The following is a 23,116-nucleotide window of genomic DNA, read 5'->3' on the forward strand; positions in this document are numbered from 1 at the left end:
GAAAAAAAAGTATTTTCTAGCTTCCCAAATTGTCTCTTCTGGGAGCCTATTTATCAGAAGGCGCAATATAAAAGAGAGGAAGGGCTGTAGGTAGATATTATAAATTCCACTGGGGTTTCAGAAGTTGAACCATCTATTTTATTCTGGCAGGAGATGTTTTCTATATATCTGCTGATTGCACATTCATTCTTTAATCTTTATACATGAAAATCTAAAAGCAGAAAGCTATGGACTAAAATTTTCTCTGTAAATTGTTGAACATTTGCGACAGATATAGAAAATCACAGTGTGAAAGCCGTTAAAGCTGTGAAAAAATAAATTGGAGGCACCACAGGAAATGGAGGTTTTACATAAGGACCAGGAGCCAGCCAGAGTTTTCAAGTCCATTTTGTAATAAAGGAAATTATGATCCACATAAAGCCTACTTTGGGAAATTTACATTTTGATGGATAATACGCTTATAACAATTAATATGAAATGTTTCTGGTTTACCTACGACATGCTTCTAATAGATAGTCCACATGCGTCTTTAGCAGAATGTAACTGCTAATATTTGAAGTGCAGGAAATTCCTTGGTTCTCATTTAAAATACCATAATGCTCTCCTTGCTCCAGGCAGGCGAAAATAAAATCTCAATTAAAATAAAAGGAGGCATAGTTCCAGTTAAGCAATGATCATTTAGAGAATTAATGCAATAAAGCTTTTTCCATAAAGTGCATAGTCAGCATGGCGTGGGAACAATCAAGCCAGACTGGGATTCCAGTCCCCTGGACCTGGAATTGGCTGCTGTTTCACCACGTTGTTCAATCTTGCACATATCACTTAACCTTTCTGGGCAACAACTTCCTTATGGATAAAAAATAATACTTTTAGCTATCATCTCTCAGACCTGATCTAGCTTTGAAATGCTGGGCTTTACGATCCAAATAACCTGTGGAAATCCTTCTAGCACTGAGAAATAAAAGTATACAAAGGAGCTTAGTTTCACTATAATCTAAACTCAAGAAAATTAAGAAAATAGAACAGTAACTAGGTAAGGAGATCACAAACAGGCAGCACTGTGCCAAATCTGGTCTTTAACATTTTGTTCGACTAGCACAGCATTTTTGTTAATAAATAAATAAATAACACTTTAGGTATCCAGTGTCTCAGAAAATGCACAGCCTGGTCCCTGTCACTACAAACTTTATCAGGCTTTTGAGCTTCTTAAATAATTTCTACTGCTCCCCTTTGCTTCAGACAAACATTTCCCTCCTCCCACATATCTGGGGATTAAGAGGTTTTTGCTACCTTCTAAGCACATTGGTGATGAGGCAAAAGGAATGTAATCTTGTTGTTCCCTAGCTCTGCTGTGGAACTGACGTCATATCTTGTTCCATTTCTTTTTTACTCATCTGTTTTCCATTCCAGGTCTCTTTTCACTCCAATGCCGATATCTGAGTGGAAAGGGTTGGGCGGACCTTCTAGGATTAATGAAAATGTCCAACAAATATTGGGCTCTTTACATCCCTCTGCTTATCTTCAGGGATTGGGAGAAGGGGAGGAAGGAACTATTAAGTCAAAGCACTGACACACTACTTAGAGCAGAAGAAATCAGAAAAAGACTAAATGTACTCATCACGAATCCAACTGTCTACCAATGTGAGGGAAAACAAGAAGGCCTTAAAAACTAGTGAAAGTTGTTCTCAGGTTTTCCCATTATCTTATAGACTAAAAGAAAAACATAGATGTAGTGGAAAGAAAGCAGGGCCAACAATCAACACTTGAGTCCTCTCTGATTCTTAGCCTCTATTTCTACAAATGAAGAAGCCAGCACTACTTCACGGATTCTAAACCATGGCTGCATATTAGAAGGACTCAGGGAGATTTTAAAAATACAGATGCTGGACTGTACCCAGAATCCCTGGAGAGAGGGCCCAGACAATTGTATAACTGACCTTTTTGTTCTTTTGTTAAGAAAACATATAAGCCAAAGTTCTAACCACTCATTTGAGTTACTCATCTCTGAGCACTCCCATCTGTATGTGTGATGCATGTGTTTACAAACTTGTTTGCATTTCTCTTGTTAATCTGTCTTTTGTTAGTCTAATTTATAAGGCCCCAGACAGAGAGTGTAAGATGGGTAAAGGAAAAACTTTTTTTTCTCTCTTGCAAGATAAAATAAGTATACTTATAAATGTGCACATATTTGTATATATGTTTAAAAGTATATATTTGCATATATATCTTAAATCTTTTCACTAGAAGGTCAAGGGAGCAGTGACTTTCTGTTGGCACAAATCTTGGTTTCCAAACATCACTCTAAATGTGCCAGATCTCCTTGGAGAAATGGACGATTGTTGTACTGCAAGAGGAGCCTGAAGTATCTGGTGGCACCAGAAGGTAAGGAAATGCTCAAAGAATAATGGAGACATATATAACCCACTGGGTTATAACCCATGGACTATAACCCAATTCTGCAACCAGTGGATTATAGCCCACAGAATAATAGGATTATTCACATAATAGAAATTTATGAGTCAACGCTGATACAAATAAAGAAAAAAACACATAAGGAGAAAACTGTTCCTTATAAGAGAGAGCTAGCTAATAAAAATAATGATAAATAGAAAGGAAATAATGGCATTGAAAAACATCTTTTGGCAACCATTATAGTAACATTATTTCAAGCAGGAAACATCAATGGATATTAGAACTAGTAGGAATGGGGAATGAGGAACATAATTTTACATGGTCTCAAAGTATCTACTCCAAAATATTTCTTCATCCATATTTTTCAAAAACTAACTCACAGTAGAAAAACCTGGCAGACACTATCCAAATCGAATGATAAATGTAAACAGCACTCAGTAATGGGGAAACAGGCCTCATGTGTTTCCCAAGAGGAGTTAAAGAGCACAAGCTCTGTGATATTCCAGCTAAAAATCTATCCAGGATCTAATCATAAGAAAACATCGCACGATTCAAATTGGGGGACATTCCATAAAATAACTGACCTATAATCTTCAAAAATGAGAAGATCATGAAAATCAAAGGAAGATGGGTGTCAGGCCTCTGAGCCTAAGCTAAGCCATCATATCCCCTGTGACCTGCCTGTACACATCCAGATGGCAGTTCCTGCCTTAACTGATGGCATTCCACCACAAAAGAAATGAAAATGGCCTGTTCCTGCCTTAACTGATGACATTGTCTTGTGAAATTCCTGTCCTGGCTCATCCTGGCTCAAAAGCTCCCCTACTGAGCACCTTGTGACCCCCACACCTGCCCACCAGAAAACAACCCCCCCTTTGACTGTAATTTTCCTTTACCTACCCAAATCTTATAAAATGGCCCCATCCCTATCTTCTTTTGCTGACTCTCTTTTCGGACGCAGCCCACCTGCACCCAGGTGATTAAAAGCTTTACTGCTCACACAAAGCCTGTTTGGTGGTCTCTTCACATGGATGCACATGAAATTTGGTGCCGTGACTCGGATCAGGGGACCTCCCTTGGGAGTTCAATCCCCTGTCCTCCTGCTCTTTGCTCCATGAAAAAGATCCACCTATGACCTCGGGTCCTCAGACCCACCAGCCCAAGGAACATCTCACCAATTTTAAACTGGGTAAGCGGCCTCTTCTTACTCTCTTCTCGAACCTCTCTCACTATCCCTCAACTACTTTCTCCTTTCAATCTTGGCACCACACTTCAATCTCTCCCTTCTCTTAATTTCAATTCCTTTCATTTTCTGGTAGAGACAAAGGAGACACGTTTTATCCATGGACCCAAAACTCCGGCTCCGGTCACAGACTTGGGAAGGCAGCCTTCCCTTGGTGTTTAATCATTGCAGGGACGCCTCTCTGATTATTCACCTACGTTTCAGAAGTGTCTGACCATGCGGGGACACCTGCCTTGGTCCTTCACCCTTACAGGCAAGTACTACTTTTCTAGGGGGCAAGAACCCCCGATCCCTTATGTCTGAGCCCCGACCTCTTATCTCTGTGCCCCAATCCCTTATTTCTGTGCCCCAACCTCTTATCTCTGCACCCTGATCCCTTATTTCCATGCCCCGACCTCTTATCTCTGGCTGCCAATCCCTTATTTCCATGCCCCAACCTCTTATCTCTACACCCCAACCCCTTATTTCTGTGCCCTGACCCCTTTCCCGCTTCTCTAGAAGGTAAGAACCCCCGAACCCCTTCCCTCCCTGTCTCTACTCTCTCTTTTCTCTGGGCTTCCCTCCTTCACTATGGGCAACCTTCCAACCTCCATTCCTCCTCCTTCTCCCTTAGCATGTGTTCTCAAGAACTTAAAACCTCTTCAACTCACACCTGACCTAAAACCTAAATGCCTTATTTTCTTCTGCAATGCTGCTTGACCCCAATACAAACTCAACAGTAGTTCCAAATAGCCAGAAAATGGCACTTTCAATTTTTCCATCCTACAAGACCTAAATAATTCTTGTCATAAAATAGGCAAACGGTCTGAGGTGCCTGACGTCAAGGCATTCTTTTACACATCGGTCCCATCCTAGTCTCTATTCCCAGGGCAACTCATCCCAAATCTTCTGTCTTTCCCTCCTGCCTGTCCCCTCAGTCCCAACCCTAAACATCGCTGAGTCTTTCTAGTCTTCTTTTTCTACAGACCCATATGACCTCTCCCCTCCTTGCCAGGCCGAGCTAGGTCCCAATTCTTCCTCAGCCTCCGCTCCTCCACCCTATAATCCTTTTATCACCTCCCCTCCTCACACCCGGTCCGGCTTACAGTTTTGTTCCGTGACTAGCCCTCCCCCACCTGCCCAACAATTTCCTCTTAAAAAGGTGGCTGGAGCTAAAGGCATAGTCAAAGTTAATGCTCCTTTTTCTTTATCCAACCTCTCTCAAATCAATTAGCGTTTAACTTCTTTTTCATCAAATATAAAAAACCCAGCCCAGTTCATGGCCCCTTTAGCAGCAACCCTGAGACGCTTTACCGCCCTAGACCCTAAAAGGTCAAAAGGCCGTCTTATTCTCAATATACATTTTATTTTATTACCCTTTCTGCTCCCAACATTAAATAAAGCGCCAAAAATTAAATTCCGGCCCTCAAACCCCACAACAGGACTTAATTAACCTCACCTTCAAGGTGTACAATAATAGAGTAGAGGCAGCCAAGTAGCAACATATTTCTGAGTTGCAATTCCTTGCCTCCACTGTGAGACAAACCCCAGCCACATCTCCAGCACACAAGAACTCCAAACGCCTGAACTGCAGCTGCCAAGGGTTCCTCCAGAACCAACTCCCCCAGGAGCTTGCTACAACTGCTGGAAATCTGGCCACTAGGCCAAGGAATGCCCACAGCCCAGGATTCCTCCTAAGCCGTGTCCCATCTGTGCAGGACCCCACTGAAAATCAGACTGTTCAACTCACCTGGCAGCCACTCCCAGAGCCCCTGGAACTCTGGCCCACGGCTCTCTGACTGACTCCTTCCCAGATCTTCTCGGCTTAGCAGCTGAAGACTGACACTGCCCAATCGCCTCGGAAGCCTACAAGACCATCACAGATGCTCTAGGTTAACTCTCGCAGTGGAAAGTAAGTCCGCCCCCTTCTTAATCAATATGGAGGCTACCCACTCCACATTACCTTCTTTTCAAGGGCCTGTTTCTCTTGCCTCCATAACTGTTGTAGGTATTGACGGCCAGGCTTCTAAACCTCTTAAAACTCCCCAACTCTGGTGCCAACTTAGAAAACGTTCTTTTATGCACTCTTTTTTAGTTATCCCCACCTGCCCAGTTCCCTTATTAGGCCAAGACATTTTAACTAAATTTTCTGCTTCCCTGACTGTTCCTGCACTACAGCCACACCTCACTGCTGCCCTTTTCCCCAGTTCAAAGCCTCCTTCACATCCCCCTCTCGTATCCCCCCAACTTAACCCACAAGGATAAGACACCTCTACTCCCTCCTTGGCGACCAATCATGCACCCCTTACAATCTCATTAAAACCTAATCACCCTCACCCACCTCAATGCCAATATCCCATCCCACAGCATGCTTTAAAAAGATTAAAGCCTGTTATCACTCGCCTGCTACAGCATGGCCTTTTAAAGCCTATAAACTCCCCTTACCATTCCCCCATTTCACCTGTCCTAAAACCAGACAAAGCTTACAGGTTAGTTCAAGATCTGCGCCTTATCAACCAAATTGTTTTGCCTATCCACCCCATGGTGCCAAACCCATATACTCCCCTATCCTCAATACCTCCCTCTACAATCCATTATTCTGTTCTGGATGTCAAATATGCTTTCGTTACTATTCCTTTGCACCCTTCATCCCAGCCTCTCTTTGCTTTCACTTGGACTGACCCTGACACCCATGAGGCTCAGCAAATGACCTGGGCTGTACTGCCGAAAGGCTTCACAGACAGCGCCCATTACTTCAGTCAAGCCCAAATTTCTTCCTCATCTGTTACCTATCTCGGCATAATTGTCATAAAAACGCGTGTGCTCTCCCTGCTGATCGTGTACGGCTAATCTCCCAAACCCCAATCCCTTACAAAACAACAACTCCTTTCTTTCGTAGGCATAGTTCGGTCAGAATTCTTACACAACAGCCAGGACCGCACCCTGTAGCCATTCTGTCCAAACAACTTGACCTTACTGTTTTAGCCTAGCCCTCATGTCTGCGTGCAGCGGCTGCCGCCGCCCTAATACTTTTAGAGGCCCTCAAAATCACAAACTATGCTCAACTCACTCTCTACAGCTCTCATAATTTCCAAAATCTATTTCCTTTTCTTTTTTTTTTTTTTTTAGAAACTGGTGTTTATTTTCCATCCACCATTTTTCCGTGTTGCTTAAGAGCCTGTGCAAGAACAGCTTAAGACCAGTCAGTGGTTGCTCCTACCCATTCAGTGGCTTGAGGAGTGGAAGCTGCAGACCAGTCTTCCGTGGCAGGCTGAGCGCTCCAGTCTTCAGTAGGGAACTGCTGAATAGGCACAGAGGGCACCTGTACACCTTCAGACCAGTCTGCAACCTCAGGCTGAGTAGCAGTGAACTCAGGAGCTGGAGCAGTCCATTCACCCTGAAATTCCTCCTTGGTCACTGCCTTTTCAGCAGCAGCCTGCTCTTCTTTTTCAATCTCTTCAGGATCTCTGTAGAAGTAGAGATCAGGCATGACCTCCCATGGATGTTCACGGGAAATGGTGCCACGCATGCACAGAACTTCCCGAGCCAGCATCCACCACATCAAACCCACTGAGTGAGCTCCCTTGTTGTTGCACGGAATGGCAATGTCCACATAGCACAGAGGAGAATCTGTGTTACACAGCGCGATGGTAGGTAGGTTAACATAAGATGCCTCCGTGAGAGGCTGGTGGTCAAAATCTATTTTCTTCCTCACACCTGATGCATATACTTTCTGTTCCCTAGCTCCTTCAGCTGTACTCACTCTTTGTTAGGTCTCCCACAATTACCATTGTTCCTGGCCCAGACTTCAATCCGGCCTCCCACATTATTCCGGATACCACACCTGACCCTCATGACTGCATCTCTCTCTGATCCACCTAACGTTCAGCCCATTTCCTCATATTTCCTTCTTTCCTGTTCCTCACCCTGATCACAGTTAGTTTATTGATGGCAGTTCCACCAGGCGTAATCGCCACACACCAGCAAAGGCAGGCTATGCTATAGTACAAGCCACTAGCCCGCCTCTTAGAACCTCTCATTTCCTTTCCATCGTGGAAATCTATCCTAAAGGAAATAACTTCCCAGTGTTCCATCTGCTATTCTACTACTCCTCAGAGATTATTCAGGCCCCCTCCCTTCCCTACACATCAAGCTCGAAGATTTGCCCCCAACCAGGACTGGCAAATTAGCTTTACTCAACATGCCCTGAGTCAGATAACTAAAATATCTCTTAGTCTAGGTAGACACTTTCACTGGATAGGTAGAGGCCTTTCCTACAGGGTCTGAGAAGGCCACTGCAGTCATTTCTTCCCTTCTGTCAGACAAAATTCCTCAGTTTAGCCTTCCCACCTCTATACAGTCTGATAACAGACCAGCCTTTATTAGTCAAATCAGCCAAGCAGTTTTTCAGGCTCTTAGTATTCAGTGAAACCTTTATATCCCTTATGGTCCTCAGTCTTCAGGAAAAGTAGGACGGACTAAAGATCTTTTAAAAACACACCTCACCAAGCTCAGCCACCAACTTAAAAAGGACTGGACAATACTTTTACCACTTTCCCTTCTCAGAAGTCAGGCCTGTCCTCAGAATGCTACAAGGTACAGCCCATTTGAGCCCCTGTATAGATGCTCCTTTTTATTAGGCCCCAGTCTCATCCCAGACACCAGACCAACTTAGACTGTGCCCCAAAAAACTTGTCATCCCTACTACCTTCTGTCTAGTCATACTCCTATTCACCGTTCTCAACTACTCATACATGCCCTGCTCTTGTTTACACTGCCGGTTTACACTGTTTCTCCAAGCCATCACAGCTGTTATCTCCTGGTGCTATCCCCAAACCGCCACTCTTAACTCTTAAAGTAAATAAATAATCTTTGCTGGCAAGGCTATGCTGAACCTCTTTAAGCACCCTCTAATTAGATGTCCTAGGTCCTCCCAATTCTTAGTCCTTTAATACCTGTATTTCTCCTTCTCTTATTCTGTTTAGTTTTTCAATCCATACAAAACCGTATCCAGGCCATCACCAATAATTCTACACGACAAATGTTTCTTCTAACAACCCCACAATATCACCCCTTACCACAAAATCTTCCTCCAGCTTAATCTCTCCAACTCTAGGTTCCCACGCCACCCCCAATGCCGCTCGAAACAGCCCTGAGAAACATTGCCCATTATCTCTCAATACCACCCCCCAAAATTTTCACTGTCCCAACGTTTTACCACTATTTCATTTTATTTTTCTTATTAATATAAGAAGACAGGAACGTCAGGCCTCTGAGCCCAAGCTAAGCCATCATATCCCCTGTGACCTGTCTGTACACATCCAGGTGGCCGGTTCCTGCCTTAACTGATGGCATTCCACCACCAAAGAAATGAAAATGGCCTTTTCCTGCCTTAACTGATGACATTGTCTTGTGAAATTCCTTGTCCTGGCTCATCCTGGCTCAAAAGCTCCCCTACTGAGCACCTTGTGACCCCCACACCTGCCCGCCAGAGAACAACCCCCCTTTGACTGTAATTTTCCTTTACCTACCCAAATCTTACAAAACGGCCCCACCCCTATCTCCCTTCGCTGATTCTTTTTTCGGACTCAGCCTGTGTGCACCGGGTGATTAAAAGCTTTATTGCTCACACAAAGCCTGTTTGGTGGTCTCTTCACACGGACGCGAATGAAAACGGGAATTGTTTCAGATCAGAGATAGAGACAGGTGACAGTTGGGAGCAGCCCCTGATCCTGGATGGGATCTTTTGCCACAAAGGACATTGCTGGAACCATCAAGGAAATTCGAATTCAGTCTCTGGGCAAAGAGTATAAAGGAGTCCTGGGTGCTATTCTGGCAACTTGTCTGTAATTTAAAACGTGTGACTTTTTCCCCCCGGGGTTACAGTTATTCATGTGTTGTCTTCCTTCCTACTCCATCAGCTGCTTGACTGCAGGACCTGCAGCTGGCTCAGTTAGCTGTCCCTCCACAGCACCTAGAGTGTGGTAAAGCCTCCTAAATGTTTCTGGAAGACAAGAGGGGAGAGAAGGGCCACACGGGAGGGAAGGAAGGAGAGAGGGACTGGGGCAAGCTAGCCAAAAGTAGACATGTGACCTCTCTGCCAGACAGTTCAGTTGGGCTAGATTCCTAGGTGACGCTGGGCTGGATAATGATTGTGGAAAATTCTATCCTTGCTTTACTTAAAGTGTCTCTGGAGGAAAGAAAAATCATTGAAGTGTGTTTTTGGACCAGCTTGTCATTAGCTGGAAAAAGCTATTTTGTTGCCTTAATTAGTTTTATTGTTTTGACATTTTAGCTTTTTAAAGGCTTTGTGCTGGAATTCAAGTACAGTATTTCATTGCCACAGAGTCTATTTTAATGAATGATTATTATACAAGTGAACCTGCTAATAGGTTCCCTTTTTTCCCCCAGAAAACAAAATTCACAAAGAAATACTCAAGGGCCCCCACTTTATATTAAACTTGTGTGCGTGTGTTTTTCTTCCTTAAAAACAAAACAATGTTTATAAAAACCACATTTGGTTCTGCTACAAAAATCTAAATGGCTGTTACGGTAAATTGACGTGTAACTAATGTAAGGTACTTAATAATGAGAACATTCCCACTCTATTTTTTTTTTTCAGATTAGAAAAGGTGCTAATAAAATAATGCATTTGCCAAGGCTCCTCAGTTTGTTCCGGAAAATCTTTTAAGGATGTTAATTCTTTGCTTCCTGTCTTAAAACCTAGTCTTTCCTGTGTGGGTACTCTGTTTCCAGGGGCCAAGCCTTGAACAGGCTGCTAATCATATAAACAGAAGATCTTGTTCCTGGAAGAAATGCCCCACCCATGTACTCATAAACAATGATTGCATTTGTTGAAGCTAAACCTCCCTGGACTTCACTGAATGTGGCATCACCCCATCCTAAGGGATGCCGTGGCATATTACCCAGCAGGATTCCAGTTAGAAGAGCATAGTAAACAATTAGAACTCATTTACATTTTACAATTAGGTTTCACTTACATTTTACTGTGATTTTTACACGCATCAAAAGCTTTATTTCACATCTTTACTAAATCCACAAACCGTGAATTTAAGCATCCCATATTTTTGACATGTTATTCCACATGCTAAATGTCAGTAGTCTACATTTGGTTGAACAAAGGCTAAGAATTACACAAGAGTGTGCCCAAATTGAAATGAAATGACTCTGAAATCTAAAAGCTAAGCTAAATCATTTACAGCAGCTTCGTAAAAGCCTGAGAGATGAAATGCAAATTTCCTCTGGTATTAAATAAAATATGTTTAACTCATGTCATGTATTCTAAAGGTCTCCCAGGATAGATTTCTGAAGGTCTGTCAGTTTATTAGGGCACAGATGATATCCATCAATTGGAAATCAATACTTACTGCTGGATGGTAATTATAAATTATTGGGAAAATGCAGGTGGTAAATAGGCAGGGTATTTCTTGCTAATAGTTTGAAATAAAATTGGTTTGATTTCTAGTATGTGGGTTGAGAAATAATTTTTCTGTATTTGCTTTTAATCTTAATTTTTTTCAAGGTTTGGTTGCCAGAGGAACAGTTTCTCTCTACGGATTATTGCATTTTAAATTCTGGAAAACAGTGCTCTACAAATCCAATATGATGATGTTCATAGGGAAATGACACGGTTTACATTTTATTGGTACAAATAAGAGGGAATTTTTCTGCCTCTTTTCTTTCTTTTTCATGGTCACTTTACTTCCAAATATACAACAGTGTGCATTCATTAGCCTTTTAAAACATTTTCTGTACAGAATATCAATTGCTTTTCTTTTTCAACGTTCCCTATCCTGCATTTCTGTCTATATAATAAAATATTCCTTTGTATAAATATATAAAAGAATTTTACATTTGGCAAAAATGATCTGAAACTTCACATACAGAAAAGAGGTTTTTTGTCTTTTTACAAGGGCTGTCTCATTGGTCCACTAAATTCTACCACTAATGTTATTTATAATGTAGTTGTTCCAAAAATTGGCTTTGTTTGCCGTGTCAGCAGAGGAGAAGGATTCCACCTTCAGGACTAATTCTTTATAATCAGCATTTGCATTCAATCCTGGGAGCTTTCCCCAGTTACCTGCTATTGATTCATTTATGCCTTCAGGCCAGTATTCAGTCAAGGCCCTCTACTTTTTAACAGGCACAAATGTGACAGCTGCTGCCCTCATGGTACACAGAATCTAGTAGTCAAACATGACAACAAAGAGTGACACCTTTTGAGGCAAAGAATAGAGAAGAGGTATTTGGGGAGTGCCAGGGGAACATAACGCAGGAAGCCCTAGTGGAAGGAAGTCTTCCATCTTTCCACTATGCAAGCCTTGAAAATCAAGGAAGATGGGGAAATCTAGAGCTTACTCTCCTACCTCTCTGCTAGTCTATTAAAAAGAGGTGAAGATGAGAGAAAGACGAAAAACAGGGAGATTAGAGGGGTGGCCATGCATCAGCTCCAGAGAACTGAGGACACGGAGCTACATTCTTAACACAAACTCTGGAGAACTGCAATGAACAAATCAGTGATTAGGTCATACTGAGACTGTTCTCAAACGTAAGCATGTTTCCTAAGATCCTCCCTCTTATTTTTAGCAAAAGCTTCAAAGAACACCAAAGACCTCAGGAAGGGATTAATAATTATTTTTACTTCAAGTACAAATGTTAATTCTACTCATAGAGTCAAATATTATAGAAATATTTTATATGAAGAAATAAAAATATCTTATGAGGACATTTGGGGTCATCCATATACAGCTCTGACCCATTGCCCAAACATTTTATCCTACAATATAAAATATCCACACATCCACATATGCACCACACACACAGACATGTACACATCAAACACAGAGACACATACATATAGGTTTATAGACATACAGACATGGAAATACACATGCAGCTACAAACATACAAATGTAGATACATATATAGCTACACAGACAGAATATCATTTAAAATAGCATCCTGGTCATAGTATAGCAAATTAGGCACTCACTATTCTATTTTCAATGTGTTTTCACTTATATCCATCATTAACGCTTCTTCTTTCTCTCTCTCTTTCTTTCTTTCTTTCTTTCTTTCTTTCTTTCTTTCTTTCTTTCTTTCTTTCTCTTTCTCTCTTTCTTTTTTCAGTCTCGCTCTGTCGCCCAGGCTGGAGTGCAGTGGCACCATCTCGGCTCACTGCAAGCTCCGCCTGCCGGGTTCACGCCATTCTCCTGCCTCAGCATCCCAAGTAGCTGGGACTACAGGCGCCCGCCACCACGCCCGGCTAATTTTTTGTATTTTTAGTAGAGACCAGGTTTCACCTCTCAATCTCCTGACCTCGTGATCCACCCTCCTCAGCCTCCCAAAGTGCTGGGATTACAGGCATGAGCCACGGCGCCCGGCCCATTAATCTTTCTTTACCGACTTCCCTCTTGGCTGAAATACCCAAGATCACTGAAAACTCAGATACAGCGCCTACATCTTCAAAGCCCATGTTGCTTTCCTACTCCAATGTGCTGCTCTGATATTGAGTGACACTTTCACTGACTGCCTTTAACTGAAAAGCAAACTAAGTGGGAAATAAAGATGAAAGGGAAAGGAATGTTAGAAGAGGAAATACTATAATGGTCAAAGAACCCAATCCACAAAGTTCCTTTTAGAACGTTTCTAGAATTGTCTATTCTGCTGATGATTAACCATTGAAATGCTATTTTAAACCATCTACGGTTGAATGAGCCATTTTTGTCACCCACCTCTTTAAGCCATAGGTAAGAAATCTCTACCCCCAAGGGCCTTGTTCTGAGAGTTCCAAATCCTGTTTCTTAACACTAATCTTCGGATTTTGCTTTATGGACAAAAGTATGCTAAAAAGACATGAAATGAGAAAACATGAGTGTCAATTCCAGACCCATCTCTTACTGGCTGTGGAATACTAGATATGAATCGTATCTGAGTTTCACTCAGTTTCCTTATATGTAAGTATCATGTCTACCCACCTTTGAGTTCTTTAATGTGTGTGGGCAGTAGTATCCCCTTATCCATGGTTTTGAATTCCATGGTTTCAGCTACCTCTGGTCAACTACCGTCTAAAGATCTTAAATAAAAAATTCCAGAAATAAATAATTCATAAGTTTTAAATTGCATGCCATTCTGAGTAGCATGATGAAATCTTATACCATCCCATCCAGATGTTTATCATCCCTTTGTCCAGCATATCCATGCTGTATATGCTCTTCGACGGTGACTTAGTAGCTGTCTCAGTTATATCTACTGTCTCAGTATTGTAGCGCTTGTGTTCAGGTAACCTTTATTTTACTAAATAATAGCCCCAAGAGTAATGCTGATGGCATATTGTTATAGTTGTTCTACTTTATTGTTAGCTATTGCTGTCAATCTCTTACTGTAATTAATTAATTAATTAACTGTATCATAGGTATGTATGTATAGGAAAAAACATAATGCATATAGGATTTGGTACTACCTGCGGTTTCAGACATCCACTGGGGGCCTTGGAATATGTCCCTCATGGGTAAAGGGAGATAATTGTATAAAAGAATAAAATAATGAACACGAGTACTTCATTGCCTACAACATACTTGTATTAGTCTGTTCTCGCATTGCTATAAAGAACTACCTGAGACTGGGTAATTTATAAAGAAAAGTGATTTAATTGACTCATAGTTCTGCAGTCTTTACAGGAGGCATGGCTGGGGAGGCCTCAGGAAACTTACAATCATGGTGGAAGGCCAAAGGGAAGCAGGCACGTCTTACATGGCTGGGGAATGAGGAAGCGAGTGAAGTGGGAGGTGTTACACACTTTTAAACAATCAGATCTCGCTGGATGCAGTGGCTCATGCCTATAATCCCAGCACTTTGGGAGGCCAAGGTGGGCAGATTACCTAAGGTCAGGAATTCAAGAACAGCCTGGTCAACATGGCGAAACCCCATCTCTACTAAAAATACAAGAATTAGCCTGGCATGGTGGTGCTCGCCTGTAATCTCAGCTACTCAGGAGGCTGAGGTAGGAGAACTGCTTGAACTCAGGAGATGGAGATTGCAGTGAGCAGAGATCTTGCTGCTGCACTCCAGCCTGGGTGACAGAGTGGGACTCCGTCAGAAAAAAATAAAGAAAAAAAATCAGATCTCATGAGAACTCACTCACTATCACGAGAACAGCAAGGGGGTAATCCGCCCCCATGATCCAATCACTTCCCACCAGGCCATTCTTCCAACACTGAGGATCACAATTCGACATGAGATTGGGGCATGGGTTCAAATCCAAATCACAACAATACTATAAAAACTAAAAGTCATGCCGGGCGCGGTGGCTCACGCTTGTAATCCCAGCACTTTGGGAGGCCGAGGCGGGTGGATCACGAGGTCAGGAGATCGAAACCACGGTGAAACCCCGTCTCTACTAAAAATACAAAAAATTAGCCAGGCATGGTGGCGGGCGCCTGTAGTCCCAGCTACTCGGAGGGGCTGAGGCAGGAGAATGGCGTGAACCCGGGAGGCAGAGCTTGCAGTGAGCCGAGATTGCGCCACTGCACTCCAGCCTGGGTGACAGAGTGAGACTCCGTCTCAAAAAAAAAAAAAAAAAAAACTCAAAGCCAGACACATGTAGTCCTAGTTACTTGGGGGGCTGAGGCGGGAGGATTGCTTGAGGCCAGGAGTTTAAGGCTGCAGTGAGCTATGATCATGCCTGTGAATAGCCACTGTACCCCAGCCCAGGCAACATAATGAGACCTTGTCTGTAAAAGTAAAAAAAAAAAAAAAAAAAAAAAAAAAAAAAAAAATGTATATATATATATATATATATATATATATATATATGTATATTATTGTTCTTACCCCAATCATTATCATCACACAGTAAAAAAAAAGGGGGGGTGGTGCCTATATATGTATAACTCTATGCCGGAAGAGACAGAAATAAGCATAGTCTTATCCATACAAATTTACATTCAAAAATATTTATATTCTGATCAGGTTAATTCCTTATGTATAGTGTATTTTACATTTCCCCGTCCCACTATTTAAGCATATCCTTGGAAAGCTCATTTATCAAAGAGTTTTAGGACTATAGCATCTTTGCAAAGTTGGGAAAGTACTTTCTAGAGCACACCCAATTTTTATAAAATGAAGCTTTCATATGTTTATATAAATCCACCTTAACCTTCTCTAAATAGGTGGATTGTGTTGTCAACCTATACATCCCTTCTTTTTCCTCCTTCATAAATTCATCCTTTGTGGATCATCACATGGTTCTTTCCATTCTCGGCCACAAGAATAATGACTTTTTTTCCTCTGATTGGAGACTCAAGCTTACAAATTAGATATGGTGGCAGTTTTCCTCCATCTGGTATGTTAGCAAGAGACTTGGCAAACTCAGGTCTTATATTATTCAATGGTGAGATTGACAGTCTTGTGGAGTCAGAAATGGATACAGTAGATTCAGCTGCCATGTCAAATCAGATGGCAAGTCTATCATTGTTTGTGATCTGATGGATGGGAGACCCAGCATTGTGGTATTACATTCTCCAGTTAAAATCAAGTGATAGCAATTTATAACTTTCCAGAGGTATCATTTAGCTGTGGTAGAGTCTATAGAATGAGTTACTCAGCCTTAAAGCAGTGCATTTCTACAATGCCTAAAGCAACGAATCTCCCATAGTATCCACAGCTCCACAAAGCTTTACATGGACCATCAGATAGGCTTTTCATCTCACATGTGTGGTGGATAAAGTTGGAGCAAGAACGATTTATGTGAATTATGCAATATGAATTTGATACATGCACTGGTGAATCATACTGTTAAACTGAGAAATGAAAGTCAAGAATTTCCCATGAAGGGCTTCACCTTAGGGCCATATTACATATACTCATTTAAGGGCCCTTTCTCTTTTCCACAAACAGAAGCATAAGTTAAAAAAAAAAAATACTTAGGACAAATCATTGGGAAATAGTTAAAAATGGGCCAGGCACAGTGGCCTATGCCTGTAATCCCAGCATTGTGGGAGGCCGAGGTGAGTGGATCACTTGAGCCCAGGAGTTTGAGACCAGCCTGGGCAACATGGTGAAACCCTCCTTCTACTAAAAAAAAACAAAAATTAGCAGACCCTGGTTTGGTGGCATGTGTCTGTAGTCCCAGCTACTTGAGAGGCTGAGGTGGGAGGATTGTTTAAGCCTGGGAGGTTGAGGTTGCCGTGAGCCAAGATCCCACAACTGCACTCCAGTGTGGGTGACAGATACAGGGCCCTGTCTCAAAAAAAAAGAAGTCAGAAATATGAGCAATGATCCTAATTCTAAGATCTCCATCATAAAGTTAAATAATAATAACAAAAAAAGAAAAAGTAAGTGTCCAACAAAATGGAAATGAATAAATGCATTATGGTCAATAAACGTGGTGAAATATAATGGTACGATTAAAAATACTTATAATTAATTTTAGTGACAAAAATGCATCTCATTAAGTTCAACAAGTCAGGATATCATACTGTATCTAAATTATCATTTTAATCATAGAAAAATCTGTATATATGGAAAAGCAATAGAAAGAAAATATACCTAAATATGAGCAATCATTATTGTTGAAAGCAGATGTATCAGTGGTTACTTCTTTTCCTTCATATAATTTTCTATATTTGTCAACTTTTTCTACAATAGGTGTGTATTACTTTTATATTCAAGAAAAAGTGAATAGTACTAAAATAAAGTCTTTTTGAGATTACAGGCGAGCGCCACCATGCCAGTTATAGTTATTGGCTGATGGCAATTTTTGTATATGGACTTGAAGGTTGCTATTATTCTTCTTTGTAAAAAAACATTCCTCCAGAAATTTTTAAAAGAAGAGATGCTCTTTGAGATACTCCTTGAATTTAAATAATGAATAGGACATAAGCAAAAGATGTCTACATTTCAACTTTTTCCAACTGTAAGAAGTGAAGAAGCACCATTCCCTTTGTAATGACCCAGATTCCCCGCCACTTTCCCCATACATCTCTGGCTAGACCCCCAGGCAGCAGGCAATCATGCTGTGCATTGAATGACTCCTCTACTCAGTGACCTGAGGCACCCTGGGAATTTCTGACCTGCTCTATTCATTTTATTAATCATCAAAACTTTGGCTATGAGACATGTTGCTATTGAAATAATTTTACCTGTGGGGTTCATTTGGCTTTAATCATTAACTTCAGCTTTCAATCTCCTCTCCTTTATCCCCATCAGAAAACTTCTCAAGCCTCCAGTCTGGTATGGAGATTAGCGTTGAGGCCTGTTGGTTCAATCAGCCTCTGTGCTTCATTATGATCCACGACATAATGACAAGATGTGATTTGCCCCAGTGCACTCTGAAGTGACTTGCTGCTGTGGTTCAGCAAGGCAGCAAGAATTTTTGAGAGGCCCCATTCTCGTTGATATCACACTTTCTAAAATACCAGATTTCCCACTGATTTTGTAGAAAATTAGTTTACATATGACTATCTCCACCAATAGGCACACATGTGTATGTGTACATACATATAGGCCTGCTGGCCTAAATTAAACATCTTAATTATTCTCTTATTTTGTAGGAATTGCTGAATACATTTTTGGTTCCACTTTTGTTTGACTCAAAAGTGCGCATGTGTGAGCGTGTGTGGGGGGAAGATGAAGGAGGGCAGATGGAAAATGTGTTCTTTAAGATATTGCTGAAATAAATGCAACTATGTTTGTTGCTGTTTATTTTTAAACACATGTGGCTATCTGACACTATGAATTTCTCTTCAGAAACTAGATACCTTCAACATTTCAGGTTAAAACCACAGAATTTGACCCTACAGTTTTTGTTTCATTTGGTTAGATACAGAAGATGAAAGCAGACTATGCTTTTGGCCCGTTCACCTTGACATCTCATATCCATTCAGTCATGACCTCTATTCAGATCTTGGAAGAGTGAGGGCTAACTTCGTCTCCAAGGGTATGCCATAATTTATATAATTTTCCTTTGATCTGATTTGATGGTATTTTAGTCAGGGTTCTTCAGAGAAATAAAACCAATAGATGATATATGTCTATGTACACACACACACACACACACACACATACATATATATATAAAATGAGATTTATTACAAGAAATTGGCTTATATGATTATGGAGGCTGAGATGTCCCATGATCTGCCATCTGCAAGCTGGAGAACCAGGAAAGCCAGTGGTATAAATTCTAGTCCACATCCAAAGGCCTGAGAACCAGGATTGCCAATGGTGTGAGTCTCAGTCCAAGGACGGAAGGCTGGTGTCTCAACTCAAGCAGTCAGGCAAAGAATGTAACCTTCCTTTGCCTTATTGTTCTATTCAGGCCCTCAACTGCTTGGATGAGGCCCACCCACATTGGAAAGGGCCATACATTTTATTCAGTCCATTGATTTAAATGCTAATCTCTTCTAGAAACACCCTCACAGACACATTCAGGAATAAAGGTTAACCAGATATCTGGGCCTCCTGGCCCAGTCAAGTTGATACATAAAATTAACTATCACAGATGGCATTGAGCTCACTGGACACCACTCAACATCCTGTCCAGACACCCAGCTCCAGACAGGATGCTGGGAAGGACTGATGTTGAGTGGTAGTTTTGCAGGATATCAGATCACTCTTCTTTAGTTAACTATCTTTTTCCTGTACTACCACTTTAAATCCAGGAAGTTTTTCTCAGTTGCTCTCTTATCTTAATTGCATATTTTTCATAAGGGCTCATTGTTCAAACATAGCCCTAAGATCCTATTGATTTATTATTACTCTTCTTTTTGTTCTTATTTGTTATTTCTCATCTTAATCTTATAACTTAATTTTGATTCCTCTGTGAACTTGAATCATTGGGGAAAAAAACAAAAAAAAGCATACCTCAGTCCTTTTTGCATTGGTAACATACTATTTCTAGCATTAAAAAAATGCTGAAAAACAAGCCACAGTTTTAATCAATAAAATTATACGTAGACTCATTAAATGTCATATCCTTTTGTAATTTAATATCTTGCTAACGTAGAATTTGCTTTTGGTCATTGGTAGGCTTCTTGTGGCCAGTTTCATGTCTTTTATTCATCAGGAAACTTGATGTCCTTTTGTTTAGCTACTAGACTTAATGGTGAGAATGAAGATGCATAAGATGTGTGGACCAGCCCATTCATAATCTGTCCAGATTTGGGGGTCAAAAAAAGAATTTATATTGGGTGGAGTTGAGATGCAACTTTATTACTAAAATATAAACCAAATGCTGAAAGACATGCCTGATATGATTTGTCTGTGTCCCCACCCAAATCTCATCTTGAGTTGTAGTTCCCATAATCCCCACATGTCATGGGAGGAACCCAATGGGAAGTAATTGAATCATAGGGGACAGTTACCCTCATGCTGTTCTTACAATAGTAAGTTCTCAGGAGATCTGATGGTTTTATAAAGGGCTTTTCCCTCTGCTCGGCACTTCTCCTTCCTGCTGTCCTGTGAAGACAGGTCAGCAGAACAGACTGTGTCCTGCTGTCCCCTTCACCTTCGCCATGATTGTAACTTTCTTGAGGCCTTCCTAGCCATGTAGAACTGTGAGTCAATTAAACCTCTTTTCTTTATAAATTACCCAGTCTCAGGTATGTCCTTATGGCAGCATGAGAACAGACTAATACAATGCCCAAAGTTCACTGCTGTCTAACGTCTCTGAAAAATACGCTACTTAATTTTATATCAACTCAATTAAAACATTTCATGGAACTAAATATAATGCATTAGAAATCAACAACAAATAAATGTACTTTGCAAGAAAGTAACTAAGCTTGGAAAAGGGGAAAATCTGATGCTATTCCTAAGAACTGATCCATAGCTCTTGAGAAGCTGTCAGCACAATTTACAGGGTTTACAGCAGAGTTTAAAGCAGTGTCTGGAGCCAGAATATCCAGGTTCAAATCCTGCCTCTGTCACTTATTCCAAGAACTTGAATAACTGACTCGAATAACTTCTCTTAGCCTCAGCATCACCATTGACAAAATAGGGCTAATGATCTCTCTTACCTCCTAGGGATGTACAGATTAAATTAATACAGGTAAAGCACCTAGACAAATACCTAATACAAGGTAGTATCTAATAAATGCTATTGACTATTCTAGATTAAATAAAATTCCATGATTAACACACATACTTGGTTTTAGTGTTAGTGTGAAAATCAATTATACGATTATTTTGATTTATAACAAATGTTCTCTGTGTGACAAAGTGGCAAAGCCAGTTGATATTTATTAGATGCATTTTGTGTTGTAAGTCTGAGGCATAGCCATTTTGACTTCCTTATTTAAAGCCTTTCCCAAAACAAGTTATAAAGTACTGCCATGAGAAGCCAAATGCATAAGTGATACTAAGTCTATAACTTAAAACATTTTGTGCAGATGAAATCAATAGTACTATCTAAGAAAGGAACTTTGCAAATTCTCCTTAGTGGACAAATACCTCCATCCATCTGGCAGATAGTGAAAACAGGCTTTTACTTTTGGCTCCCAGAGTTAGCTGATAGACTAAGACTAAGCTTAGTGCATCTCAAAAGGAAAGATTCTGTGGGGCAGCAGAGTGAGAGAATGACCAAGGAAGTTGCCAGAAGCAATTTAGAAAGCTAAATTGGATAACCAGAGTAGTACTGACCAGAATCAAAGAAACATAATTATTGTGAACAAATTCATGCAATAATAGAGAGGACTTTTACCAAGAAGGTAATAAGGAGGAAGTTGAGGAGAAAGTGCTCAGAGTGTAATTTGCCTCTAGCAAAAATTCAGGATAAATTTTAGAGCTCTGTTCAGGCTCTTCGTAGGTCACACGTGCTCTTTGACCTTGACCTGTGCAAAAGAAATGTTCCTTTAAAATTTTGTAACCGAGAATGTGTACTTAAAACAAATTGCCCACAAGAAATAATGATGAAGGAGCAGTGCCATTGAAGTTTTAACTAGCCCAGGAGGCATGACAAGAGATTATGGCCTATATTCATTAAAATACTGTGTACATTTGAATACATAGCATGAGTGAAGGGATTACTGCAAGGCAAAATGATCAAAGACAACAGAACTGGAGAGTTACAAGATGACTGTAATAAACACAGAGATCCATCTCCTCAGGAACCCTGTAGCTCAACGGCTCTCTCTTAGCCCTTTCCTTTCTTGGTAGAGAAATAGAATGTGTCTACTCCTTCAGGGGGCGGTCTTCTGGTGATAACTCTCAGCTAGGATCAGGGAGATAATATAACATAAGTAAATTCTGCAGTTCAGTGAACACAAGCCAGGCACAAACGTGATGCTCAAGACAAATGAGGTAGCTGAAGAATATTCACCTCATTATTAATGTAGCAGGATCAAACTTCATCACCATAAACTCAGGCAGGCAAAAGTGTTAACTAGTGTTAATTTCATGGTCTATAACTCAACTTCTCTTTGCTCTTTATCTACCACCCTGCTAAATGACAGAAAACATCATGGTGCCAATTCAAGACATAGTTTTAGTCCTTCCAAGTATTTTCTTTTTCAGGCATACTGACAAATTTAGCACTTTCTCTCCTTCTTTTTCTTTCCTATCCAAGAGGAGTTTATATGAACAGTTTCCAAGAGAAGCTCATCAGAAAAGACATAACTTTCCCAGTCATTGGCCACTGTCCTCACTGGTTTTAACTGAGATGTACAATCCCTGGTGGGGGTTAGTAGCTGCCTTCTATTCTTACTGAAGTATGCTGACATGACACCAAGGCCAAAGTTGACAAGTTACACACACTTTGATTCTTCTTCATTCCAAATCTGACACCTCCTTGGGTCCACCTGCCTCCTCATAGACACATTCACACTCTCCTGAAAGAATAATAATTTTGGGCTCCTCTTCCTGCAGCATTCCTTGGTGACAATTCATCTTATCACACTTCTTATTGATGGGGTTTAGGACATGCTATCCTCAAATATGGCACTTCAGCCTTTGAGAAAAATAGCAGAAGCAGAAAGATCATTCTCACCTTCCCCTCATCTCTTGTCCCCTGAAGGAGGTCATAAAATCTAGGGAGGATTTTCTGACCTCACCCTGAAGCAGAATGTAAGACCCTCAGGTGAAAGGTACCCTCCTCATACCCCAATGAAAAGAATGTTCTTACCTCTGAAGGCAAAGGGTCACAGAGAAGAATCTGAACCAACCAGCCCTGCTGAGTTTTCTCCAGTTTATTACCATTAGATCATACCCCCTTTATCCAATCATATTTCTCCATGACTTTCTACTCTTTCTCAAACCTAAGCACAAAAATAAACAGGTTTAACTATTTCTTTGGGTCTTCATTTTCTTATGAAGGCTCTCATGTCATACAAAACACATATTAAATCCATTTGTATGTCTTTCTTTTGTTAATCTGTTCTTTGTTATAGGAGACTCTACCCTACACCTAGAATGGGTGAGGGAAATACATTCTTCCTCCTCTATCAATACCCATATATTGGTATA

General features: G+C 40.9%; 1 protein-coding gene across 1 annotated transcript in view; it reads right to left on the minus strand.

Moving 5' to 3' along the window:
• Window positions 1-6,812: 6,812 nt before the first annotated feature.
• Window positions 6,813-23,116, minus strand: part of LOC129457589 (small ribosomal subunit protein uS2-like) — a 46,763-nt gene continuing 30,459 nt past the window's right edge. The window contains exon 2 of the mRNA XM_055232940.2: window positions 6,813-7,223. Within this exon, the coding sequence (XP_055088915.1) occupies window positions 6,828-7,196 (369 nt within the window). The 5' untranslated portion in view covers window positions 7,197-7,223 and the 3' untranslated portion in view covers window positions 6,813-6,827. The remainder of the gene's footprint in view (window positions 7,224-23,116) is intronic.

Source organism: Symphalangus syndactylus, chromosome 11 (assembly GCF_028878055.3).
Source record: "Symphalangus syndactylus isolate Jambi chromosome 11, NHGRI_mSymSyn1-v2.1_pri, whole genome shotgun sequence".
NCBI lineage: Eukaryota > Metazoa > Chordata > Mammalia > Primates > Hylobatidae > Symphalangus > Symphalangus syndactylus.